At 34.6% G+C, this 12,486-nt stretch overlaps 1 protein-coding gene and 1 pseudogene across 2 annotated transcripts; one reads left to right on the forward strand and one right to left on the reverse strand.

The window, feature by feature from the left end:
- The first annotated feature begins 6,439 nt into the window (after positions 1-6,439).
- On the forward strand, positions 6,440-8,062 carry LOC147411449 (protein DESIGUAL 2-like). The gene is made up of 3 exons (XM_086448784.1): positions 6,440-6,632; positions 6,719-6,924; positions 7,716-8,062. The coding sequence occupies exons 1-3, from the start codon at positions 6,534-6,536 to the stop codon at positions 7,972-7,974; spliced, it is 564 nt and encodes a 187-aa protein (XP_086304910.1). The 5' UTR covers positions 6,440-6,533; the 3' UTR covers positions 7,975-8,062.
- Positions 8,063-9,224: 1,162 nt separating this feature from the next.
- Positions 9,225-12,058, reverse strand: LOC147411450 (uncharacterized; annotated as a pseudogene). Its single transcript, XR_015180116.1, has 2 exons — positions 11,849-12,058; positions 9,225-10,149 (listed from the first exon to the last, which is right to left on the reverse strand). The product of XR_015180116.1 is annotated as an uncharacterized LOC147411450 (transcript).
- Positions 12,059-12,486: the final 428 nt, after the last annotated feature.

The raw sequence follows: 12,486 nt of genomic DNA on the forward strand, positions 1-12,486 counted from the left end.
TACTCTTTTAATTGGGTATTATAAAATTCTTCGAAGGCAATCCACACCCTAAGATTGTTTTAATTTGTCTCTCCATTAATTCTCGTTAAGATTAAGACTATTCTTCTTCGTCAAAATTAAGATAAAAATATATATTTTATTAAAATTTGATAATTAATTTTATAATTGACTCCCCAAAAAAAAAATATATCTGACATATTCTCCCCCTTTAGAAAATTCATGATTCTGTCACATGCCACGTCAGGAGATTAGAGGGGGGAGTCAGAAAATCACACCTAAAAAAAAGGCTTTTGTCATTGCCATTTTTTATTTGCCAAAATGAACCTCATTACATTATGATCTTAATTCTTAACCAACCATTCTTTCAAATCCTTTTATTTTTTATTTTTTCCTAGCTTCATTAAATTTGTTGACCTAATGATGTGGGGGAAAGTGATTGTTTGCTCACAGACCAACACCGTTTTGACATGTGACGCTAATAACGTAAGTAATAAGAAGAAAATTTCTCTCTCCTACCCACATATCCATTGTTCAGAAATCTTTATTTTTAGATATCAAATCTTAAAAAGTATTGTGGGCAGGGGCAGAGCCAGGATTTTCTTGTAGTGGGGGCAAACTATGATTAATTGTATAGTTGAAGAACTTGAATGAAGGGATGAGGTGAGGGTGTGGGGACAAAAATTGGAGGGAGACGAGAGTGTGGGGGCAAATGGGGAGAGAGGTGAGGGAGTGGGGACAAATGGGACATGTAATTAGTTGAAAATATAGGGGTGTCTCAAAGTTCTGTGGGGGCAATTGCCCCCACCAGCTCCTTACTAGCTCCACCTCTGGTTGTGGGTTACACATGAATTATTATATCGGCAATCGAACACCACAACTTCCTAAATTTCATGAAAAACTTCATAGTAAAAAAAAGCGAAAGAAAAATAAAAAAAAAAACTTTTTCGAATTTGATCAATGGTGTTGAAAATAGACGATTATCGAGCACCCAAATTTATAATTAATATACAAAGGTGAAAAATAACTTTTTTTTTAATTTTTTAAATTTTAATTAATTTCATCTTATATAAAACTTTTGTATTGGATCTTATTTTTGAATGTGATAAGATGACGTTATTAGAAAATTTTCATTTTTTATCCTGCTCTGAGAAAAGAGAAAAATTATCTTATTATTGCTTATGTCATCAACATCACATGTCAAAACGGTCTTGAACTGTGAGCAAACAATCAGTCGTGTGGTGGGTCCTACAGCAAAGTTTAATTTCCAGCGTCCTCGTCTTTTCGAATTTAAGACGGTCAGAGAATTAGTTAGCGTCCTTCGACTCCTTCAATTCCCGAGTCACGAATTGGCTGTTGACTCTCCCATACGGAGGTGGACTCCACTATATATAATCCTTGTTAAAGTAGAACCCTATTTATTTTTGCTGCCTAAGATAGGTAGAATTAATTATCTATGAGTAGCAATCAATGAAAACGTGTACAAATCATAAACCGGTTGGGTCCACAATGGCAAACATGTGCCCTTTTGGTGACATACAGGTTTTTATTTTAGGGTTCTAAAGTTAACAATTGATAATCCAACACTGAATTGTGGTTCAAATGACATCTCTGTGTTCATAATATGAATGATCATACAAAAAGAAAACAAATAATTGATTGAAAAATAAAAAAATAAAACTTAGTGTATCCATCTAACAATATTGTAACATCTTACAAATGTTAGCTTGATTTCCTCCCGAAAATACTCTAGCAATCAAGTCAACACAAAATTAGAAAACATTTTTAGATAGAAAGACAAAGATTCATGCCTTTCTTCGTGCAAGAGGCTTTACTTGTAGAGTTTTGATGATTCTTGTTTGAATCATCTATTTACCTAGTTTTATCACACCATTTGCATATGTTGTGCTTTGAAATCATGTTTCGAGATTACCACCTTTGGCATGTTCTAACATGTTTAGTTCTCGTTTATTCAATCCTTTTAAAGGAAGATCTCATTATTTGTGTGCATTCAATTTTATCAATATGGCAACTGCGTTGGTTTGTTCCTCATTGTCATGGTCTTTAACGCTCTATTATGGATCGTGAGTCCATGACGTCATGGGATCACTTGTATGTTTTGACACATTTTGAATTTGTGTTAGTTTGTCACAATTGGCCATGTGGAGTGACTTCATCACTTGTGATTAATCCACAAATTTGTTGGCACATGTTGAAGGATGTTTATTGGGTGATCTTGAGTAGTTAATTAATTTATTTTGGGTGTCGAAGCCCGAAAACTATGAGTCGAGATGGTGGAGATGCATGCGGATCCTTTTTCAAGTACAAAATGGGAAATAGGATGTATTGTAATATCCTGATTCCTTTTCGGCTAGAAAAATGTGGGCTTGAACCAAGGGTGGAGTTAGGATTTTCTTTTAGTGGGGGCAAAATTAGTTTGCTCGTAAGGTTAAAGAGAGCTTGTAAGGGGGAAATTCCAAGGTTGAAGAAAAGGACATTATTACTCTAAGAGAGAATACCTAAGTCGATGGGAAATTTCATCAATTAAAAAAAATAGGACACCCCAAATATTCATCAAAACGCCTACATTCTCCCTTTACCTTGTCTTCTCTAATAGACTAATTTAAAATGCACCTAGATCGTGAATTCGATATCCAATATGAGTATTAATTCCTCTAGGACCACCCGTGAATGTGCACCCTCACTTGCCTGGTGTGTGTGTTGTGTGGGCGTTGCACGTGCCCAGTCCTTGGATAAGACCATGATCTGTGTACTGGGCAAAGCCTAGACACTAGTCCGGCCCACTGTCTATAGAGATATCCGGTTATCAAAAAAAAAATGTCCTTATCTTCAACCTGAATTCAAAAACTCTTTGATTTCTCTTATCCAATATCCAAAATTAGTTTACTAAGGCAGTGTTTGTTTGCGCTATTTTTCAGTGTTTATTGTTGAAATTGTCAAAATAACACGTTTGTTTACTCTATATTTTCAACGCTTATTACTGAAAATAAGTAAAAAAAATTCAGCACTATTTTGATGCTAAAAAAAAAGTGCTGAAGCGGTAAGTACTTCACTTTTTTCGACATGGACAAGTATGCCTTTTATTTTTTTGAGCATGGACAAATATGCCCTTATTCTTAAAAGGATATTACCTCTTATGTCCTATGGATAAGTATATAAGCACCCCACAAATTAATAAACCCACACCATGGCTAAATTATTGTCTTATATGGGTTAAAAGTTTTGGAATGAGTTGATTTTTGGTGAGGATGATCTCCTCATTAATATATAAGCACCCCACAAATTAATTAACCCATACCATGGCTAAGGATGATCTCTAGACCATATAGACCATCCTCACTAAAAATTTGCTCATTTCAAAAACTTTAACCCATATAAAAAAAAAAATTGGCTATGGTGTGGGTTGCCCTTATTAATTCATAGGGTGCTTTTATAATTACAAATCCTTCATTTCCATGGAAAATTATTCATCCAAAATTAAGTTCTTTTAATGTTGATTTTAAATTTTGGTGACTTGTATGACATTATTATTTTTAATTTGAAATTTGTGGGCTTTTATAAATAGAAATTATTATTTATAAATTGAAGATTTGAGTATTATTTATTATTTAAAAATGAATTGTATTTTAATTTTATAAGAAATAATATATTTTATTGTGTTTAATAAGAAATAGGCATTTGAAACATGTAAACAATGTATAATATGATTGTAAGGGTAACAAAGACAATTTACCAGCTTCAGCAATGTATAACAAATATGATTCAGCATCTAAACAAACAACTTTTTCAGCACTTAAATTCAGCGCTTATAAGTTTCAGTGGTTAATGCTATTCAACACTTATTTTTTTCAGTTTAACAAACAACACCTAAGTCTTCCACCTTAAAAATAATCTACTTAACTTTCAAAAATACTGAAAAAAGATAGGATTTTTCTTTTCAGTATTTTTCAAATAAAAGATGTTGTGATCTTTTACAAAAAATTATAAGATTTCATATAAAGGATTAAGGTGAGATTCAAAATGATGGATAGAAGATGAGGCTAAATAGAGTAAAGTTTATTTATTATTCATCTTGAAGATATCTTGTTTTAGGAAGAATAATTAAGGATTTTTAGCTAAAGATTGAAAATAAGGGTATTTAAGTTAATTTTTGTTAGTTTAGGCATAGATCATTAGCTTATAAAGATAGGAGTGCTCTCAAATATTCACCCAAATATAAAGGGATTTCCAACTCACCCAAAAATTAAGAGCAGGCTAGAAGGTGGGAACAATTGAAAAACGTAATGGGACGTAAATCACCCAAAATGAGGAGGCGAGGGAACTACATATTACAGATTTCTTTATCTAAAATGTTAACAAAAATGTAGGCAAAATATCTAAATTGAGGGGAGCACCAAGTGTAGGGGTATCACAAATATTCATCAACACTGTTCGGGGTTTAAATCACCCAAAAATTTGCGAAAGGGCGGAGGAGGGGGCAGGCGGTAACAGCCGCCTCTCGCCCCTTTTGGGCTCTGTCCTTGGCTAGGACAACAAATAAAGGAATAATGATTTTCTGCCCCCCCCCCCCCCCCAAGGCCCCTGAAGTGGCATGTGTTAGAATCATAGATTCTTTTCTCAGGATACACAACTACATATATTTATGGGGATGTACAATTGTGTATCCCGAGGGAAAAATCTATGATTCTAACCCACACCACATCGAGGAGCATGTGTCAGAAAATCACGACTCTAAATAAAGCCATTTTACAATATAGTATATAAAGAGTCGTGCTAAAGTGACTCCAGCGGGGGACACACGGGGGACATCTTGACGTGTGCATGCCCATGGATGCATTTTCTCCTAGATACGAGTAAAACACATCTATGGACATGCATGCGCCACCACATCAAGATCTCCCCCCCCAATGTATGTCCCACTGAGTCACTCCAGCATTAATCTTATGTATATATAGCCATTTTATAGTGGGTGGATCCACCAAATTTTGGGCCCAACAGTCACTCATGGGTCAATTGGGCTTGTATGAAAATATTTGATGCACATGTAGATGGAAAATTGATAATCCGTAGCTGAAATAAATGATTCCGATACTTACACAGCCCAACCAAGGTAGCGCCCAACAGGTGCAAACCCAACCTTGAACTGAGCTTGGGCTGCTATTTTCCTACATGAGTTGGGCAAAACCCACTCGTATTGGTCTTAGAATTGATGCTCACCCCATGTTGAACCCTTTGACGCTGAAACAAAATTTTTCTTAAGGCTTTGGTCCAGATCATAGGTTATCAAATCATGTCATTATTGGAATGGGTTCTTATCAGAACCCAAACCTTCTATCCAAACCCAAGATTATTGGATCGGATTTGGGTTTTATTCGATCCATTGGCAGCCCTACTACCCATGTAGCTTACTTGATTTGCAGATAAGCCTAAAAGGCACACGACAACATAACTCTCAAAGTCGTAAAGCCTAACTATGAGTCAAACTCAAGATTCAAGAACTCTTCTTCATCCAAAAATCTCGTAACAATTTGTTTTGTTTTGTTTTTTTTTAAACTTAAAACACTAATACCAAATAATCCCCTCTATTTCACTTTGTATTTAAATGACCACAACAACCACCAAAATTCCAAGCAAATCCATTGAAATATAAAGTGAGCCCAACATTTAAGAGTGATTTGTTTAACATAACCCTCCACGTTTTGAGAATATTTGATATGCCCTCGCCTGTTTCCAAAATGATGACACACCCACTTGTCCTCAGTATTGCTCGATAGACTAATGACAATGAGCTACATGCCCTCATCTTTAACCATTAGATCAAAAACATGTTTTTTTTTTTCTTTGTGAAACCCATCATCCATCATCTGCAATCTCAAGAACAAGTTAAGATTTTTTGAAAAAATAAAAGATGACGGATTTTCTACAAGAGATTGAAGAGGAGGGATTAAAAACAAAGTTGAATATATTAAAAATAATTTGCACTAGAACTTAGAGAGCTTGAAGATGGCTAGAGATAGATGACAAGGACATTTAAGTCATTTTCACTTAATCTTTGAGAATAAACCAAGGTTAAGGGGTATGTTATCAATTTGAAAACACACAAGGATGTCTCTAATATTTACTAAAACCTTTGAGGGGTATGTATGTCTAGTCTAGAACACCAAGACAACAAAAGAAATCTATCAAACTAATAGAGACGTTGATACCCTGCTTTCCTTGTCACCAATGAAAGGAATCCAAGACACCCAATAAAAGAAGAAAAATAGAGAAACAAAGCAAAGTAAAGAAAACTCCATAGACAAAAGAAACTTTTCCTTCTTCATCACAGATACTCTCTATATCTCTTTACACAAATATAACATTACTCATGATACAGTCTTCAACTTTATTCTTATTCCCCTCTTTTATTATCACTAAGGGCATTCCATATTCCATTCTAGCTCTTCACAAAGAGAACAAACACCCTCAAAACATCTCTCTCTCTCTCTCAACCTATATTTCCAATTTTCATTAAAATGGCAAAATTTGTTGGTCCTTTAATCTGTCTCTTGATCATAGCCATGGACATAGTAGCTGGAATACTCGGCATTGAAGCCGAGATTGCTCAAAACAAGGTATGTTTTACAATTGATGATCATCTTATAACAACTTAAGAATTTCAATATATTTCTTATATATATATATTTTTTAAATGTTGCAGGTGAAACATTTAAGGGTTTGGATCTTTGAGTGCAGAGAACCGAGTCACAAAGCATTCCAGTTAGGACTAGCGGCCACTATACTGCTAGCGCTGGCTCATATAATGGCTAACTTGCTGGGTGGATTTGTTTGTATTTGTTCAAAGGACCAGCTTGATAAAGCATCTGCTAATAAGCAATTAGCAGCAGCTTGCCTAATTCTCTCATGGTATATACATGTCTTTAATTACTTACCATAAACTCTTAACAGACACTTTGTGCATACATATATATATATATATATATATTGGTATTGGTCATATACCAATACAGTAACATTGATTCCAAAACATTAAATGTTTCAAGAATGTATCGATCGAGACATTATCAATTTTTCTCTTCATCGAAATATTAACCTCAAGACAAAATTTTAAATCTTCAACTTTTGTGTTTATGCCTCGACATTTTTATGATCAACTTTACTATGAACCCGAATGCCCATATCAAATCAGATATGCAATAACAATTAACACCTCAAGGGGTGCGGATACCCTGCACATCAAAAAATGAAATTACAGCTTTGGATTCTTCTCTATAACTCTTGCAGCTTCTTGAACCTTGAAACCATAGTTCCCTACACAAATTGTTTTTTCTCAATATTTCAAATACTGAAAATGCCCCTATGACCCCTATTTGGATGCAACATTCAAGACATCTGCCATTATATACACAACTATCAATCACATATTCTTATGACTAGAAGAATAAGGTATATATATGACAATTAAAATTGTATTGAGTTCATATTGACTCGTTCAAGATGAGAGCTGGTTCGGCCAATATTATCAAAACTTGGCCAAATCAACCAAGTTTGATGTTTTTTGATATAAAATAATTGATTTTTAATGATTTAAATGTTTGTAATTTATATAAAAATAAGACTTTTTTTATATCAGGTATATCTACTAATCCATCCTAGTAATGCTAATTATCCGGCTTTCTCGTCACTTTAATGAACAGGTTCATATTAGTTGTTGGATTCTCGATGCTTATCATAGGGACAATGGCAAACTCGAAATCGAGGAGGGAGTCTTGTGGGTTCTCACACCACAAATTTTTGTCCATTGGAGGGATCTTGTGTTTTGTTCATGGACTCTTCTGCATCTCATACTACATTTCGGCTGTAGCCATGAAAGAAGAAGAAGCAAAGTCAAATCAAAGGGGGGCGGCGGCCGGTCCACCCATGGGAGAAAGAGGACACCATTCAACTCATTCTTAATTCTCTATTTTTATTCCTTCTAGTCCTAACTATCTAATGTAAACATTTCTATTTAATGACAAATACGTATTGTCTGTGCTGAGTTTAATCCCCCAAATTCCAATAAGATTCAAATGAGCTTTTAATCCCCCAACGAAAGAAAAGAGTACAAGAAGAACACAAGAGTTTTATGAGCAAAATCTCGGAGACAATCCACCAAGTTATTTCAATATCAAATCTCGATCTTACAGATTTCCTAGAGATCCATTTGATTAGGAATTTCCAGAAGTACCCTGGCATCTCAATTTTCTAGTTTGATGGAGAATTTTAAAAATCTACCTTCACATATTAATAACTGATCACTAATCTAGCTTGCCCAACCAAAAAATTAAAAAATTGGGAATTAGTTAGATATTGTCCCTTTTAAGAGTTTTTAAGAGTGTTTGGTTGCCCCTTCGTATATTGGTTGTTCTTTGTCAAAATTTTGAGCATAACTGACAATTCAACATAAAATAACTAGTCATTGAAAAAATCCACTAAAAAAAGGCAACAAAACCCAAAACTTTGCATAATTTTGCAAGAGTTACAAGCAAGAATTAGGTGCTGGATGTGGCCCATAAATGTCAACTTTTAATTATCACACCAATCATATAATTAAATAGATATCTCAGGAGTGGGGATAAACCATTATTTTTTTCATCTTCCACCCATGTCTTTGCTTCAAATCCTAAACAAATGAGGAAGAAGAAAGAAGAGCGCAGTGGGAGAGAGGATAAAGAATGCAAGACAGAAGAGTAATAAAAGAAAGAAAGGAAGAGCATGGACAAGAAAATGAAAATGAAAAAGGATTATAAGGTTCTAAGATGAGAAAGAGAGATGGAGAAACTACATTGGATTTTCTTTGAAGAAGAAATCCTAGAATAAGATAAGGGATTTTAATGGTTCTAAGAGAAGAAAAAAAAGTCATTTTGAAGACTAATTCTTATCAGATTGAATTTTTCTCACTTAAGATGTTAAATTCTTCTCTTTTACGATAATTACTGAAGAAGAAAAACAGATCTTATAGGTTTCAAATCCTTGGAAAAGAAGAGTAGGGGAGACAAATAATAGGCTTAAGAAATAAGAAAATAAGTGTTCTTTATTCTTATGCTGTGTTATAATGGAATTTGGTGTGCCAAAGAAGGTTCTCTGATTTGGTTATAAAAGCTAAATTGGGCGATAGATTATGGCAGTAGTTATCAGATTTTCAACTTTTCCATATCTACCCGTCATAATCAGAGAAACTATTTAGTTTTTTTTTTTTTTTTTAAATATATTTCAACCATAATAGTCTCCTGGACCACTATTACAGGAGAATGGGAATATAGAAACCAATGTTCAATCAAACATGAATGATAACTCTTACAAAATTGAATTACGGTGGACAATTCAAAATTCCACAACACATAACCAATCTCCAAAAATAGAATGTGAGCTATCAAAACCTTTCTGCAAGTCTAGCACTAACTGCTCTAAGTTTTGAATAGACCTTACCAGCCGGGGACCCTAAAATAAGGCTACATAGAGAATCTCTAGCAACCTTGATGTTAGAGAAAGACCCAAGTATGTGAATCTTGGAATCAGCTATCACAATCCGAGTCCTCGTAGAGTTCTCGATTGCAAACTTTGTCTTACCACCTTTACCAGAAAGTCTACCAATAGCTCGGGAAAGGTGCTCACCTCGTAACGTCTTCACATCTTTGATCTCAAAAGAATCTACATAGAGCTCATCCATTCGCAAGAGGGCAACAGCATCAATTACATCAAACCCGAGCATGAAAGCGTGAACAAAATCGGCACACTTCTGTAGATTACTGATGTCGGGTGTATCTGATCTTGTTTTCAGTTCAACCTTGCGAGCCTTGAGATTCATACGAATGTCAATCTTCATTTGCTCGTAGATTGGAGTGTATATTTCCATCCAAGCTTTCTTCAGGGGTGTAAATCGATGCGGAGGAACAGAGACCTTACGAAACTGGATTTTTCCTTCGGATATCTCATGAGCCTTCAGAGGCTCAAATTTCGGCTTTGATGGAAATAACCCAAGTCCAGACTTGGGTTGTGAAGGAACCCCATCGACCTCCATGGACGATGTGGTGTCACTGGATTGCATTCTGGCACTCTACTAGGAAAATTTCAAGGCTACAGCAAAAAGTCCTAGAAATGGAAGAGTAACCAATTAGTTATATTTTACTACAATAAATGCAATTTGAAATATTTAATTTAAATATAACAATTATTACTATAAAACTTGTAAAGAGTAGGAAGAAAAGATCAAGGTTTTTTTTTTTTTTTTTGTCTTTACAGGTTTACGCACATCAACATTAGACCATGGTACAATAATATAACCACCTCCATCATATTATGTACACAACTGCACAGAGAAGCTACTGCAACATAAAAAAAAATATTTAGGAATTAATCAAACAAAGGCAACCTACAACGTAAACTTTTTTCTCACTACTTCTCTAATGTGTTCCACGCAAGGGATTATTGACTGAACACCGCAATAATGTCTTCCACAACTTCACCTTTATGTCTAGTGAAATAGAATTTATCTATAGGACAGAGAATCAAACCAGAACCCAGTTTGTTCATCAGTTCATACTTTTAGCACATAAGCATACTTCCTTCTGTCAAGAAAGAAAATATGTATGTACAAAGATACACTGTACTCAAGTTTAGCAGCATTGCAGTGAGCAAGATTTTACCAAAAATTTGGCATACATCTCAAAGGTTTTAGTGCATTGTTTTAAATACGGATCCAAAACTGTATTGTTCCTAACAATGTGATTTTAGAACTAAAATAAGTAGACAAGAACCTATTAAATTCAAAAAGGTAATGGTTGTGGTTTTAGTGTTGAAGAATGAGTAGACGGCTCATAGGCAGTAGTTTGGTTAAGGGAATCCACACCGAAGCCATAGCAAGAGAGTCTACATAAGGCAATTGTCACTGCTTATGGACCTCAACACGGGTGATCCATTCATGACTAGGATGAAGCTTGAGTGAAACTAAGTTGAGGTTTGAACCAACTGCTAACTATGCATCCACGGATGATTTGTGGTTAGGGGTGAAAAACGGGGCATACGGCCCCAAGACGTAACAAAGGCAGGCATAGGTTTCCTTGGGCCAGAAGGAGATTGGACCTCGAGTGCAAAGGCATAAGGGATCTTGACTTCAAGACTCAACCGTCGAATAGGGACCAAAATCAATTGTAGTGTTCTGATGGTGCCAAGTGGAAAGCAATTATCAATTGGTATCCTCTAGGAGAACTTTATAAATTCAACAATTAGACAATTTTGAATCGTAACCTTTCTTTTTCAATCGAGTTAAAATAATGATCATGGTAAATTGATTAACAATTAGACAACAACAACAAAAAAAAAAATTGGAATTTGTGCCTCAACAAAAGTACAATTTTCACAATGAAACCATATAACAAATTTACTTCATTGTCACACAAATGTAGTCAGATAATACCGTAATCTTCTATATGGTTTAGGAAAGAATGATCAACAGTTTCATATTTAAAATAAAAAATAAAAATCTTCAGCTTAAATGGTATTTATATCAAATCAGCTCTCTAGGTTCACTCTTTATCACTAATTGTTGTTCAAATTAATTTAGTTGAACACACTACACAACATGACTACAATTCTACTTTAACTCCAACAAACACAAAAATAATCCTAGATTTAAAAAAAATTAGATTACTAGAAAATAATACAATTGCACAATTGGAATATTATAACCAAAATCGAAAGAATTTCAACAATATTATAGACAAAATTAACACCAAATTCATCGGTAAAACCTCAAACACTCATGACTTGAGAGAGAGAGAGAGAGACGTACAATTGAATGAGGGTTTCAATGACTGAAGATGAAGGAGAGATCGGCGTAGACGGCCTAAGTGGGACGGTCGAGAGAATGTAGAGCAGATGCGAGACCGTCTAAACCCTAGAGATGCCCTAATTTTCAGGTTTTATATTGATTTTAGGAAATAGTAATTTCAAACGACGTTTGAGACTTTCAATGAAACTAATGGCTTAGATGGGAGGATACACCTAATGATTCTCACGAGAATTATATACCTAAAAATCTCAGCTAATTTCTTGGATGTCTATGTTATTCTCGTATCTCAGCCGTCTGTCTATTTGAAGAGGACCTCAAACGTTGTGTGAGATTAGGAATGAACTTTGATTTTTCATTATTCTAGAGTAAGGATTCTATTTTCACACCAACTTTTACTTGGAGCGCCCCAATTTGTATGAGATAACAGCAACTTGGGTTGCCCAAAGTAGAAGTTGATGTGGCAATAGAATCTTTCTTATAAAATCTCTACCCTCTTTAGGTATTTTTGTATTTTGTAATATTCCCACGAAATGACCAAAGCTGATATTATGTTTAACCCTTGAAAAAATGAAAAATTATTCTTACCACTTTACCTAAATTGAAAGTTTCTTTTTGTTGAAAAACAAATTATGAAATGT

Source organism: Akebia trifoliata, chromosome 1, assembly GCF_017979445.1.
Source record: "Akebia trifoliata isolate Shusen 1 chromosome 1, ASM1797944v1, whole genome shotgun sequence".
Lineage (NCBI taxonomy): Eukaryota > Viridiplantae > Streptophyta > Magnoliopsida > Ranunculales > Lardizabalaceae > Akebia > Akebia trifoliata.